General features: G+C 34.0%; 1 protein-coding gene across 21 annotated transcripts in view; it reads right to left on the bottom strand.

Annotated features, from left to right (window-relative positions):
* Positions 1-15,954, bottom strand: part of LOC105482774 (collagen type XXIV alpha 1 chain) — a 421,145-nt gene that overhangs the window by 309,654 nt on the left and 95,537 nt on the right. For 20 of the 21 annotated variants that reach the window (XR_011617622.1, XR_011617589.1, XM_071087115.1 and 17 more), the window contains 4 exons: positions 13,457-13,510; positions 12,260-12,304; positions 4,443-4,496; positions 1,175-1,219 (listed from right to left, as the gene is read on the bottom strand). Coding sequence is in view for 19 of the 21 variants with exons in the window: in XM_071087115.1 (XP_070943216.1) it covers positions 1,175-1,219; positions 4,443-4,496; positions 12,260-12,304; positions 13,457-13,510 (198 nt within the window). In the remaining 2 variants the exon portion in view is untranslated. The remainder of the gene's footprint in view (positions 1-1,174; positions 1,220-4,442; positions 4,497-12,259; positions 12,305-13,456; positions 13,511-15,954) is intronic. The other variant, XM_024793112.2, reaches the window with a different exon arrangement.

Raw genomic sequence — 15,954 nt, 5'->3', positions numbered from 1 at the left:
GCTTTGCTCAATTACTGATTTTACCACTTTCAACTATCTGATCTAAGCAAGCCTTTTTTTTTTTTTTTTTTTGAGACGGAGTCTCGCTCTGTCGCCCAGGCTGGAGTGCTGTGGCCGGATCTCAGCTCACTGCAAGCTCCGCCTCCCGGGTTCCCGCCATTCTCCTGCCTCAGCCTCCCGAGTAGCTGGGACTACAGGCGCCCGCCACCTCGCCCGGCTAGTTTTTTGTATTTTTTAGTAGAGACGGGGTTTCACCGTGTTAGCCAGGATGGTCTCGATCTCCTGACCTCGTGATCCACCCGTCTCGGCCTCCCAAGGTGCTGGGATTACAGGCTTGAGCCACCGCGCCCGGCTAAGCAAGCCTTTTAACATCTCTAAGCTTTATTTTCCTCACCTATATTATGGTGACATTAATACTTACTCTATTTTACCTTCAAGGAGTATTACAAAGCTTGAAGGATAAATGTTTCAAAATGATTTGAACATTCTGGTGAGAGCTGCAGTCCTTTAGTATTATCATTAAGATTTTATTCAAGCACACAAAATTTTAGAAAAGCTGTTATGAAAAATCTCACTTTTTATCTTCATGGACTATAGTAGATTAACAAGGAGAACCTCAGGATGCCTTTCTGGACCACATTTTTCTCATTTGTTAAGCAATGGGGTACTGGATGATGTCACAATTTCCTGCCATCTCTGAAATTATTATATTACCTAGTAAAATTCACTTTCCTGGATTTTTTAACCTGAAAATACAAGAAGTTGTAGAAAACTAATCTCTGAATTAACAGCTGAAGCACGCATTTTAAAAATCTCTAGAATATGAGGTTGAACCTCTACAACATCTGGTCATGTAGAATTGGTTGAATAGTACTACCATTTGTGTTTTAAGTTGTTCACGTATTTTCTGTGGCATTTTAGCTCCTTACCATAGAGGTAAGTGTTTTCCCACTGGTATGGTGAAAGGGTTAGAAGTGTTCAAAGTTGAGTTATTTTTTAATCTAAATTTTCCTTTATATTCTCAGGTATTATTTGATACACTATTCAAGAGGCAAAAATTAAAATGGAACGATTATAAACAACAAACAGTAAAAAGTGTCTTCATATTTTCATAGATGAGAACACATAACCAGGTTTGCTCTAACATAAACCTCAAAAACACAAATGAAGATACCTGTCTCCCCTTAAAACCCTTCTTTCCACGGATCCCAGGAATGCCCTAGAATATAGAAAAGAAAAAGGAAATATTTGTTGAATTAATTAATTAGGTACTATAGATCTTTTTCTCCCAATATAAAGTAATAAAGTATGCAAAAGACAAAAACAAATTGTTCTATAAACTGATGTGATATTCAGAAAAGCCTCAATATATTAATTTAACTGAGGCAGCCCCTTTTTTCTTCAAAACAAAATTCCGCTTTTATTCAGGAATCCATCCCATCTGTACTTCCAAATGGGATCTTGGCATGTCCCTGGTGATAGTTATTTGTCCAGAGATAGGCATATTACCAAAGTTGGCATAACCAGATGAACACGAAGGTCTTATTTTCATATCTAAGGGAAAATGCCCTCCTCTCTGTCTTCCCCTCTCTATCTGGATATAAACAAAGACACATTTAACCGGTGCACTGGCAATCTTGCAGTCACATGGGAAATAAGCCTTAGGGTAAAGACAACATTAGAAAAGGTAAAGCAGAGAGATGAATCTACAGCCCACCTAACCTATGGATTTCTGGTCATGTAAGAAGCAGTAGGGTACAGTACTTAAGTACTCAGGCTTTAGAGCTGACAAAACCTTGTCTAAATCCTGGCTCTGCTCTTACTGCCTGTATATAGCCTAAGACAAGATACTTCCTCTGTGTATGCCTCATTTTCTTCATCTATGATGAGAAGAATAACAATACCTACCATTCAATACATGGTTTTATATATAAAGAAGTCAATTCGTGTATATATACATACACATATATATAAGTTTATTAAAAATTTCATATATATACATATATAAATAGTTAATTCATGTATATAAAACCATTTATTAAATTGTTTTTATATACATGCACATATATAAAACCATTCAGTAAATCATTTGCTATTATCATCATCATCATTAAAAATATCCTTATGTTTAAGCCATTTTGAATTGTGGTTTTCTGTTATTTGCAGTTTAAAGCATCTTACTTGATATCATCACTTTGAGACTTGCAGACTAAGCAGTCTGTCACAACCATGTAGCTTGAGATTAATAGCACATACAGGTAAGTTAGAAGACATCATTGGCTGAAGTAATCCATTCACTTTCAAGTCAACAGTGTTTAAAAAATACTCATGTATCTGATCATCAAAAAAGAGTTCACAGGTGAGCAAGAGGACTCATTTCATTAAGACTTTATATATATTTACATAATATAACCAACCTTTTAAAAAATAATAGAATAATTATTTCCTAAATTTTCAGTAGCCTCCCTAAATCTCATCAAGAAGTCAAATAATACAGACAGAATTATACAAGCATTTTTCATTTATATACACATATATATGTGTACATGTTTCATATGTGTGTGTATGTGTATACACACAATATGCACGTAATGTACAGTATTGACTCCCAGAAATGACTTTTTCTTTCCATTTACTTTCAGGAATACTTAGCACTATTGTATCTTATTCTCTTCTGCTTTCTTTACTTAAATGTTTTATACATAACACCCTTTAAGCCACATCATTCATAGTTTTAATGAGAATTTTGACATAGCCAAATAATATTAGGACACAGTACCCATGATGGGCCCAATATCACAAACTGGTCTTGTGTATTTATATGTTGAGACAGGTCTGGATATTTTCTTTCTTTTTTTCTTATTTTTATTTTTTGACAAAGTCTTGCTCTGTTGCCCAGGCTGGAGTGCAGTGGTGTGATCTCGGCTCACTGCAAGCTCCACCTCCTGGGTTCATGCCATTCTCCTGCCTCAGCCTCCCGAGTAGCTGGGACTACAGGTGCCCGCCACCATGCCCAGCTAATTTTTTTGTATTTTTAGTAGAGACGGGGTTTCACCATGTTAGCCAGGATGGTCTTGATCTCCTGAACTCATGATCCACCTGCCTCGGCCTCCCAAAGTGCTGGGATTACAGGTGTGAGCCATCATGCCCGGCCAGGTCTTGGTATTTTCATATAGACCGGTAAAAATTAGTGAATGTGATTACAGCAATGTGCCAATCGATAGCCAGTGTCAACACTGGGCTTAAGATCACTAAATCCAAGATGACAACATTTTACAAGGACACATAATTTTGGTTTGTTAAATAACTTATGAGAAATAAGTTCACGTCAAAGGATCAGAAAAGGTTGTCATGAAAAGCAGAGTAATTAACAATGTAAACCAGAATCATTGGGTCAAGAAGCAGCAGATCAATTCTTTGCATGATCAATGAGATACATCCTCTGCTAGTCTGCTGTAGTATACGAAGGTTAGGTGGCTTAGTTGTGGAGTTATGCTGAAGATATTTTTTGCTATTGAACAAAACGACTTGCTGTGTTCACCAGGGAAACATCTTTACCTCATCTCACCAAAGATGGCTAGACATTTTGATTGTCATTACAGCACATTTAAACTCTTTGATTATTTCTTCTCTGCAGGGGCATTCACAAGTAATTACAAGAAAATATAGCTTAACTCCCTCACTAAAAACTATTTATTTGAAAAATTCATTTAGCAAAGAATGTGGTTCACTTTCATTTGCAAAAATCACTTTCCAGAAATGAACATTTTGGCCTGAACTGCACTCTTATAATGATAGCAGTGAAGACTGAATTCTGAATATGACTCTCAAATTTCAAATTCTACGACAATATACTAATATTGTTCAATTCTACTGTTTTCAATTAATACTGGCAATGTAAATGAAGGAATACAAAGAGAAATTACTCCATATAGATTGCATATAGCACTGAAAACTAGATATGATGAAGCTGCAATGCCATAACTCCTATAAATAACTTCATTAACCTTTTTAGTATAACAAACCATTTTGCAAAGGTTCTGTCTTTACTTATAAGTACCAATTAAATTAAACAAAAATATATCTTCTGAGGCTAAATTCTACCACATATTGCTCTCAAAATCAAGACTTGTCAAGAATTTATACTCAAAGATAATGAATTACAAAATAAACATTTCATAGATATTTTAGTATTTTGGTGTGTATTTTCAAAAATTTAAATTTAAAGTATAATTATATTTCTATCATGCTATGTTACTTTCTTTTAACAAAATTCAGTAAGATTTTCAAAAATCAAATTACATTTCTGGCAGGTGATTTTTCTTAAACCTGGCTTGGTAACTCAGTAAGATTTCTTCCCTGACATCTGATTTTATGACTCCTGTTGTACATTATCATAAGTATATCATTTCAGAAATACTATTTGAAGAGAATGGACTTACCCTTTCTCCTTCAGGTCCCAGTTGTCCTGCTTCTCCAGGAGAGCCAATAAAACCCTTAAAACAAGAAAATAATCTGTATATTATTTCATTTGAATATTCTCCCCACAAATGATTCTAAAAAGAAGTACTTAAAATTTTATTTGTAGTAGCATGAAATTATAAGACTTACAAGTGTGAATAACTTCCCCTCACCTAATTGCTTTTCTTCCAGAAGTTACAGATCAATCTTCCCATTAAAAAATACACAAAATATAAAATATAATTTAAGAAATGGTGGCTAATAAAAATGACCCTAAATAATTTCCTTCACTAAATTTTATAGTGGGCAGAAAATATATGTATATAATTAGCTAAAATTTAAGACAGAATGGAGGTATCAAAATAATATAAGAAGTACAGTGGAGGAAGAGATACATTTAAATGTGGCAGAAGGCAAAGGCAATCAAAGAAAGCTTCAAAGGAGACTGTCACTTGAGATAGGTCTACAGAGTGGGTAAAATCTTAATAAGCAGAGACTGGAGAAAGAATTCTAGAAGAGCAATTAGAGTAAATAAAGACAAAATAGGAAGTCTTTGTTAATTGTAACAATTGGAGAGTGTTTGTAAATGGTAATTGATCACATTTTATATATAACATGCTTTGTATGTAAGATGGTTTTATATGTTAGTTTTATGTGTAAGACCCATCCTGCCTTAATAAAGATTCCAATCTGGTCTGAGAAACAAGAGATACATATAAATAACAATGCAAGGCACTTTATTCTAACATAACTTAGTTATATCTCACTTATGGGAAATAATGCGTTTCATCAATTTTACAGATGAAGTGTATGGTAGTTTGGGTGCTAGATTAAGGAGAGTCTTAAATTTTAAAATAAAAATTTTAGACTTTATATATTAGACAAATGGAAGCTACTGATTTTAGGGAGTATGGTAGTGCACTGATGTTATGTTGTATTTCTAAAATATTAATCTGTTGATAGGATACAGCATACAGCCATGACAGGAAACACTGAATATAGGCAAACCTATTAGAAGCTCTTTAAGTGGTCTAAATTTGAAGGATTATGGGTCCAGATTATTGGTTCAACAAACATTATTTTAGTAGCCATTTTGTGTCAGGTACTGCGTTTATAAAGATGCATGTGAAAATCAGTGCCCTCAACAAGTACATTGTTTATTAGGAAAGAGGGTCATACAAATAAATGATTGTAATATCATATGATAATTGTTACATGATTATGTAATAGGTGATATGACAAATAAACAATGGGAACTTTGGAAGCAGAATGACCAACTTTGCCTGGAGAGAAGATTAATGGTGCTTTGCTTTACTGAGGAAGCAACATTTGAACTAAGTCCTGAAGAAAAGAAAAGGCAGGGCTAACAATGTGCCATCAGTCAATCAATCAGAATGAAATGACATAGCTTTTACAAAGAATTGCAAATAGTCTGTGTGATTGGTGGGCAAGAGGTGAGTTTGGAAAGGGTGGCAGGGGGTCATATCATAAAGAGTCTTTTTTGTTATGATGGAAAGTCTGCAATGTACACCATGAGTCATTAAAAAACTCAGACATAGTTTTGATATAATCAAATTTTCACTTTATAAACTCACTTTGATTACAGCGGGTCACACAGGTCTTTATCTATCTATCAGAATCAAGAGAAAAGATGACTCTAAAGTTTACAGTTGGCTTGACAGGCAAATGATAACCACTGATAGAAATATGGAAAACAAATAGAAAAGCTGAGTTTGGTATAAAGAGGATGAGTTTTGTTAGTTATTTGGATTTTGTGGTTATAATGAGGTATTCAAATGTAATTATCATGGCAGGGAGTTGCGAGATGTAGGGTTCATAGAAAAAGCTCATAGAGAAAAAAATCTGAAGGACAGATATGTTTGAAGTCTTAAAGACAGACTAAAGCTCTGAGGAGAAAATAATAGGAAAAATTCTCACTGATCAGACAGAGGGTGAAATAGGGGTGTGAGAGAAGAGTAGTTATATGGATGCAGAGAAAAGCCAAAGTATAAAAGAAATTGAAGTAGAGATACAGTAGGTCATTTTCACTAAGATTTAAATAAAGCCTTCTTATTTTGAATCACAGAATGGATGATTTTTCAGAGTAAATACTTTCATAATAACAAATACTGAAGAATTCTAGCATTAAAAAGTAAATGTCATTTCTATACCCATTCCAGCATTATTCACAATTATCAAAAGGTGGAAGCAACCCAAATGTTCATTAATAGATGAATGAATAAACAAAATGTTGTATATACATAAAATGGAATATTATTCAGCCTTAAAAATGAAGGATTCTGAAATCTGCCACAACATGGATGGACCTTAAAGACAATTACGCTAAGTGCAGTAAGCCACTCACAAAAGGACAGATAGTGTACGATTCCACTTACATGATGTACTTAGGGTAGTCAAATTCATAGAGACAGAAAGCAGAATGGTGGTTGCCAGGAACTGGGAGTGGAGAATGGGGAATCGTTTATTGGGTATAGAGTTTCAGTTTGGGAAGATGAAAAAGTTTTTAAGATGGATGGTGGCAATGGTTGTACAACAATGTGGATGTACTTAAGGCCACTGACTATATAATTTAAGAGGGTTTATAAATAGAACTTTTTATGTTACGCATATTTTATCTTTTTCATTTTAAAAAGAAAGCGATAAATGTCTCAAGAATCATATCTAAGTTGCCTGGAATAAAACTTTTGGAAGATTTTAGTTCCTTAGAGTTTAGTTAAGTATTGTCATTAAAAAAGTTGCAATCATCCATCTTGAAAACTTTTTTAGGTGTTTTTCCTTGTCAAAGGTGCCTAAAATTGCCTTATATTCCACAGATTGTATGAACAAGCAAAAACTGAAAGAAAAGAGAGAGAGAATGTGTTCCCTTATACATAACTTTAATAAAGCAAAACATCTATAATTTTCTTACTCGAAAGTCAAGCAGCTGGAGAATGGGAAATATTTCTTTTAAAGTGAACCATACGAAAGTATTTCTGATACTAGAGCATTTAGGATTATGATGACAAGCTGTGTACATTTTCAGAATCATCTGTTGATGACTTCAAGTGTAAAGTCAGCAAACTTTTGTTTTAATATATCCAGCAGGAGTTTTGGTTACAAATAAAAAGAAGACACTCTAACTGGTGTATACTTATCAGTGAACTAAATAATCAATTGGTAACTCAAGAACTGAAGTCAGAACTCCAACATAGGCTGTACAGAGTGTAAAGGGAACATTTTACAATTAGATATTTTAAATACAATAATGTTATAAGTAATTGCTTAGGAGTTTCATAGAGTTTTCTTGATCGTCATTACACTGATTCTAACAGAAATAAGATGTCAGCAGTATCAAACAAAGAAACCACACAGAGTTGAGGTCATTCTCAAAATACCACCATTAAACTAGAGTTTACTGTGTAATGAAACAAAGAACATTAAAAAGAATAACACACATTTTTGCTTTTTGGTTTGAAGGTGGTAGATCTGGTTAGAAGTAATTCTGTGTCACCAGCAGGACCACTAGAGGGTCGGGAGAGGTTCAATATATTTTTACTTTTGGGGGCAGCTAGCACATTATTACATAAAGAAATGCCAAAGAAGGGTTTAAAAATTATGATGTGTTTTAAATGTTTACATTTGACAAAATATTTCTGCTAATACCAAAAAATATCATCAAATAACTGCCAATGAAAAGCTAATTTATCATGATTCATGAAAATATTCATGTACAATGCATAACATTTAAAATTTACCAGTAACAGGACACAAATTAAGTGAAAAACATCTATCTTATGAGTGTATTTCTACGATTTTTTCCTTTTTAACCAGATTTGAAGTTAATGCTAAAAATCTACATTTGATAAAGCCGCACCCTACAACTCACTGATCTTCGACAAAGTCGGCAAAAATAAATAATCGGGAAAGAATACCCTATTCAATAAATGGTGCTGGAAAACTGGCTAACCATATGCAGAAGAATGAAACTGGACCCCTACACCTCTGACTGAGTTAATATATAAAAATTAACTCAGGATGGATTAAAGACTTAATAGGCATGTAAGACCTCAAACTATAAAAATCCTAGAAGAAAACCTAGGAAATACCCTTCTAGACATTGGCCTAGGCAAAGAATTTATGACTATATCCTCAAAAGCAACAAATGCAACAAAGAAATTGGCAATTGCGACCTAATTAAACTAAAGATCTTCTGCAGAGTAAAAGAAACCATCAACAGAGTAAATAGACAACTTACAGAACAGGAGAAAATATCTTCAAACTATGCATCTGACAAAGGACTAATATCCAGAATCTATAAGGAACTTAAACAAATCAACAAGAAAAAAACAAATAACTTTATTAAAAAGTGGGCAAAGTACATGAATAGACACTTCTCAAAAGAAGACATACAAGTGGCCCAAAAACATGAAAAAAAATGCTCAACATAACTAATCGGAGAGATGCAAATCAAAACCACAGGGGAATACCATCTCACACCAGTCAGAATAGCTATTATTAAAAAGTCAGAAAATAACAGATGTTGATGAGGTTTCAGATAAAAAGGAATGCTTATACACTGTTGGTGGTCATGCAAATTAGTTCAGTCCCTGTGGAAAGAAGTTTGGAAATTTCTCAAAGAACTAAAAATAGAATTACCATTTGACCCAGCAATCTCATTACCGGGCATATACCCAAAGAAAAATAAATCATTCTACCAAAAACACATCTGCACTCATATGTTTATTGCAGTACTATTCACCATAGAAAAGACATGAAATCAACCCAAGTGCTCATCAATAGTGGACTGCATGAAGAAAATGTGGTACATATAGACCATGGAATACTACAGTGCCATAAAAATGAACAAAACCATGTCCTTCGCAGCAACATAGGTGCAGATGGAGGCCATTATCCTAAGCAAATTAACACAGAAACAGAAAACAAAATATACTGCATGTTCTCACTTATAAATGGCAGCTAAACATTGGGTATACATGGACACAAAGATGGGAAAAATAAACACTGTAGACTCCCTAAGGAGGGAGGGACAGAAGAAGGCAAGGGTTGAAAAACCCATATATTGGGTACTATGTTCACTGCTTTGGCAACACGATCACTAAAAGCCCAAACCTCAGCATTACACAATATATCCATGTAACAAACCTGCACATATACCCCTAAATCTAAAATAATTTTTCAATTTACATTTGAGAACCTTTATGAATGTGAAATTCCCTCCTGATTCCAATCACACTCCCACGTGTGAAACCTAACTAAAGTGTGAAAACCTAACTAAAAGTACAACTTAAGAGGGTTGTAACCGAGAAAACAATTTTCAATACAAGTGGGAGAAAGAAAAAACAAAAGGATGTATAATACAACGCAAAAATGGTACGCAGAAGAACACAGTTATATGGATCACTGAAGCAAGATGACGAAATGCAATAAGAGTAAGTTGTACAGTGCCAAATATATTTCGCATATATTCCTTGGAGTTATTAGTTCATGAACAGAAGAAACTCTCAAATTCAAATAATAATTATAGAATCCATATAGTAAATACATGCATACACTATGCCCTATACCTTAAGAATGCTAATCTTGTTTAATTTTTCCCAACTACCTGAAAAGTAAGTTTCATTGTGACCATTTAACAAATAATGAGATAACAAAAATGAAGCAGAGAGAGAGTGAATAACATCAAAAGTCACAAAGCTAGTAAAAGAAGTATTAAGAGGCTGGTCTCTGTGGCTCACACCTGTAATCCCAGTACTTTGGGAGGCCGAGGCAGGCAGATCACAAGGTCAGGAGCTTCAGACCAGCCTGGCCAATATGGTGAAACCCCGTCTTTACTAAAAATACAGAAATTAGCTGAGTGTAGTGGCAGATGCCTGTAGTCCCAGCTACTCAGGAGTCTGAGGTAGAAGAATCACTTGAACCTGGGAGGCAGGGGCTGCAATGAGCCGAGATCACACCACTACACTCCAGCCTGGGCGACAGAGCAAGGCTCTGTCTCAAAAAAAAAAAAAAAGCCTATTTAACTCCACAGTCCATGTTCTTGGCCACTAATCTCTTCTTACTTCCCAAATCCAAGTCAACATGTGTTTTCAGTGTAATTTCTAATAAAAAAAAAATACACGACTTTTCCTCATTATATGGTTACTTAATGCAAGAACAAAGACAACATGAGCCAGTGGAAAGAGGTCAGAGCTAAACGTGAAAAGACATTGATTCCAGTTCTAGCCAGCTATAACTTTGGCAGATCAAGCAAGTTCCTTAGCTTACTATTTTTCTCATCAGTAAAATGGAGATGATAGGCCTGTTCTACGTCACAGGGCCGATGGCAAAATAAAAGAATAAAATACATATGAAAGTAGTTGGAAATGTTTCATAATTTTTTAAAATGTAAGACATATTGCACATATTGTTTAAATACCTTATGCTTAACTTCTTTTTAAAAGGCATTTTAGGCTGGGCGCAGGGGCTCACGCCTGTAATCCCACCACTTTGTGAGGCCAAGGTAGGCAGATCACAAGGTCAGGGGTTTGAGACCAGCCTGGTCAACATGGTGAAATCGTGTCTCTACTAAAAATACAAAAAATTAGCTGGGTATGGTGGTGCATGCCTGTAATCCCAGCTACTCGGGAGGCTGAGGCAGGAGAATCGCTTGAACCCGGGAGGCAGAGGTTGCAGTGAGCCTAGACTGTGCCATTGCACTCCAGCCTGGGCGACAGAGCAAGATTCCATCTCAAACCAAAAACAAAACAAAACAAAAGGTATTTTAGATAATATAAGGCACAAATGTAGACTTTGGAAAATATCTGGCTATTAAAAATAAAGAATTTTAAAAATATATTTTTTATTTTATACACTACATATATATGATTTGGATGTTTGTTCCCTCCAAATCTCATGTTAAAATGTGATTCCTAATGTTGGAGGTGTGGCCTGGTGGGAAGTGAGTGGATCGTGGGGGTGGATCCCTCATTGATGGTTTAGCATCATCCCCTTGGTGATAAGTGAGTTCTCAACTCAAGCGAGATCTGGGTGTTTGAAAGATTTGGGACCTTCCGTTTTTCTCTCTCTTACTCCCACTCTCACCTTGTGACGTTGCCTGCTCTCCCTTCACCTTCTCCTGTGACTATTTGAGTTTCCCAAGGCCCTCACAAGATGCAAATGCCGCCTTATCTGCATGGCCTGCAGAACTATGAGCCAACTAAACTTCTTTTCTTTATAAATTACCCAGCCTCAGGTATTTATAGTGATGCAAAAAGTAACTAATACAATATAATATAGAAACGTTTATTTTGCTTCCTTAGTGACTAAAAATGGCTAACATTTCCTTTAATGGTTTGGGAGTGAAATGGGATGTTCTGGATACAATAAGGTTACTTCATTCTTCGCAGATATTTCTTTACTCCTGACAGTTTTTGTATAATAAAATTATCTCAGCCTTGAACCACTATGAATTTCTTTACCTCTTCATATTTTTTACATCATGACTTCCTTAGGTCTGTATCCATTCATATATAAATAATACTACAAATGTTTATAGAGCACATTCTAAACATGCCAGATATTATGCTATGGAAATAAATATAAAATAATTATGCAAAACCTACCACAATGAGACTGTTTTCTGTCACCATAAAAGTGAAAGTAACTACTGTAGTAAGCAAGTGTATTCATGCTACATCTGAATTAAATTCAAAGCTACTAAGAGAGTGTAAGTGTTTTATATATTTCATTCCACTTTTAGGCAAGCATGCTTAACAAAATAATGGAAATGCCTACTTACTCGTGCACCTTTAGGACCTGGATGACCTTCTGGTCCAGCTAAACCCTGGTGTAAACAAAAGACATCGTCATCATACTATAGTACTTTTTAAAGAGTTAATAAATAGATTAATAAAAAGGGCATATAAAGACGTATCATTTTCAAAACTATAGAATTCCGAACTCTGTATAACTAATGAAGATTACAAATGTTTGAGGAATTTTAGAATTTCTGAACCAAAAGAGCCATCGGAAATAATCTATACACAAATATATTTTGGATATATAAATAAAGTACCTTAACACATTGTCAGATTTTTAAAAATTTTTTCATTACATTATTTCTCATTGGAAGATTATCTGTGTTGTTTTAAAATATTTCTAATTAACTTATTCTAAAAGATATTACCATAAATTTTTAAAAAGATAAATATATTTTAAACTTTAGATCAATGTCCATATGTTTACATATTCATGTTTTATATTTTTATATAACATATATTCTCACTTGAGAGTAAGAGTGTAATACAGAATACCTCTAAGTGTTTTTAAAGTCCTAAAAAATGGAATTTTGTAAATATTTTGGCTTATTTATTTCCCTCATTCTTGAGAATATAAAAGATACAAATGTAACTTTATACATTTAGTTAAATTTTAGAAGTAATCAATTCACGAAAACTTAGGAAAGATAGCTTGTTCTGTTATTAATCTACATGAAGTAGAGAAAGTTAGAAGTTATAAGGGAATACATATAAAATGATTAGAATGAATTTTTAAAACAGTTTACAAATAACCGAATTCAGTTAGATAAAAGTGTTTGCCAGTAGTATACTGTTTCTCAAATTTTTATAACTATGTTATTAAAAAATGATGTTTATTACAGAGAGTCTTAACTCTTACTATTACTTCATTTAGTTCAGTGACAATATTGTAAAATCACAATCAGCACTGTTTTAAGAACTTACTAACACTTGGGCATTTTAATTTTGAAGATTCCATTGTATATCACATCAAACATATTTAAAAGCCCCATTCCCATTTTAAATAAAACTTTCTGCAGAAAAATTGTAATGGGTTTCTACAACTTGATTTTAAAATTATTTCTCTATGACTTATTCATTATTTAATAAAAGCAACTATTTGAACATTAATTCTCAAAATCAGAAATACAATGTATTAATAAATAGGAACATAAAAAGTCTAAATATAGTTACTGCACCTGCCTGCCAGGGTAACCGGGTGAACCAATATTACCAGCAAATCCTGGAATTCCCTGAAATAATAAATAAAATAAACAGTACAGCAAAGCCAAAGGAGGCCCAAGGAAACAAATTTGGTGTATTTACAATATACAAGCTTGGAAATAATTTTTCCCCATAAAAATACTGAGTCCTACACATGGCTTATGTAACTGAAATCACCTGTGTGAAGGAAAATGGGCAAAAATTGCTAAATAAAATAAGTAAAGCTATTAGATTAGGGCCCTAAATTATATATTGACCATTAATAATGATAAATCTAGGATGGAAAAATCCATAGCTAAAACAGACATTTATTCTAGAAGAAGAGCTGGTATATTTCTTAATTACCAGTAACTTTTTTTACCAGTAGATTGAATTATTTCTTGTCTTGATCATCCTACAACACTCCTTAACAGTCTGAGCATGAGCCCCAGAAGACTAAGAGGGGCAGTAAACCACAAAACCAACCTCTACTTCTTTCCTAAAGTAAACTTAACCTTACAGTAAGTCTGATTAAGTAAATGAATATTAAGTGGCAAATGCCTTTATCATGACATGGGTCTGATCTAGTAAATTTGAATGGTGCTATGGACTGAAGATTTGTGTGCCTCAAAATTCATGTTAAAATCCTAACCCTGCTGATAATGCCTAATAGTATTAGGAGGTGGCTCTTTGGAAGGTAAATAGGTTGGAGCCCTCATGAATGGGATAAATGACCTTATAAAGAGGCCATGTGAAAATAGAATAAAAAGTCAGCAGTCTGTAATCCAAAAGATAGCCCTCACCAGAACCTAACCAGGCTGGCATGCTGATCTCAGACTTTTGCCTCCAGAATTGTGAGAAATTTCTGTTGTTTGTAAGCCACCCAGTCTATGGTCTTTTGTTATAGCAGCCCAAACTGACTTAGACAAATCTCATTTGGAATTTGCAACTTTGTATTCTTGATTTAAAACAAAGTTTGCTCAGGAAAGGCTGATAGATGGAAACCCAAAGGCATAAGAAAGAAAAACTGCTACAGAACTGGGTGAAAAAGTGAGACAAAATATTATAGCTTCTATTTTATATATATTTAAAAAACACCTCTTTTTTCATTGATACATCATTCATTCATTCATTTACTCATTAGTTTATTCAGAGTTTAGGTCTATCAAATAATTCTTGACCCAAGTAAATGTCAGAAGAAGGTGTGTTGAGCTGATGACAACAATGCTGTCTAGATTTCTTATTATCACCTAAAATTCCTTTCCTGTTTGTTTATAAATGATATAATGAAAGATAATTGCACTTTGTCCTTTTGCTCTGAAGTAGATAGAAGAGTGTTACCTCCACTTTAAGTACAGATACACTAAAACTTCTAAAAATTTGGAAAATCTAGAGAAAGAACAGACCAAGGAAATGAAAAATAGAGGATAATAGTTGAGTTTCTTCTCTCTACTTTTCTCAGAATTCATCTCTCACTTTTTCCCCTCTCATTTCTATCTCTCATTTCCCCTTCCCTTCCCTTGACCAAAATTAACATTTACTGAGCACTTTTTATTTGCTAAGCACTTTACATATATGAGATAGTCTTTTCTTCATTCTACATTTAAAGAAACTAAGATACACAGAAGTTACGACAATGGACAACTAAAGAGAATGTGAATAAACAATGGCCTTGTGAGGATTACAGAAGAAATTCTTGTCTATATGTAGAGAGATTATATCCTATGAATTTCAGAAGCCATATTTATATATTAAATATTCCCCATTCATATTAGATATCATATATTTACATAATATTTTATTCCCATAACATTTATTGAGCATTTATCATATGCCAGGCACTACTTCAAGTATTTTAGACGTATTATCTTATTCAATCTACTCAAAAACCCTATAAGATAGATATCATTATTCCCATATGAGAGATGAGAAAAAATGAGACATAAGGTGTTTATGTCACCAATGGAAGGTTACTTAGCTAATAAGTAGGAAGTCAGGAATTAAATCAGCAAGTCTAATTCCAGAGACCACCATTCAAAGGCCCGTTTCCCTAGTGTGGGTTTGAAGTGCCAAAAACATCCAATAGCACTCCAAGGAAAGTCCTGTAATTATGAGATTTGCTGTAGTATATTTACAACCACCTTCCTTTATGCCCCATCCAAATCCAAAACACCCAGGCCCACATTCTAGACATTCACAAAACCTTATATTGATGTATGCCAACAGAAGGGAGTAAGACAAATGTAAAACGCTGTTTTTATTCTGTAGGTCACTATCTATCTGGCTAATGAAAACCACCATCCCTTTTCCATTCCTTTCCTAGTCAAATTAAGTTAACTAACCTCAATAAAAAGGCAATCTGTTATAGAACATAAGTGAAATACTATTTCAAATGGATTGTCACAGCGGGTGTTAAAGCAACATGTGGAGATCTAGCTAACACAGTTTAGCTATGCAGAGAAAGACACAAAATAATTCCACTCAGTGTCTAAGT

This window comes from Macaca nemestrina, chromosome 1, assembly GCF_043159975.1.
Source record: "Macaca nemestrina isolate mMacNem1 chromosome 1, mMacNem.hap1, whole genome shotgun sequence".
NCBI lineage: Eukaryota > Metazoa > Chordata > Mammalia > Primates > Cercopithecidae > Macaca > Macaca nemestrina.
This window is presented reverse-complemented; position numbering and strand designations above follow the sequence as displayed.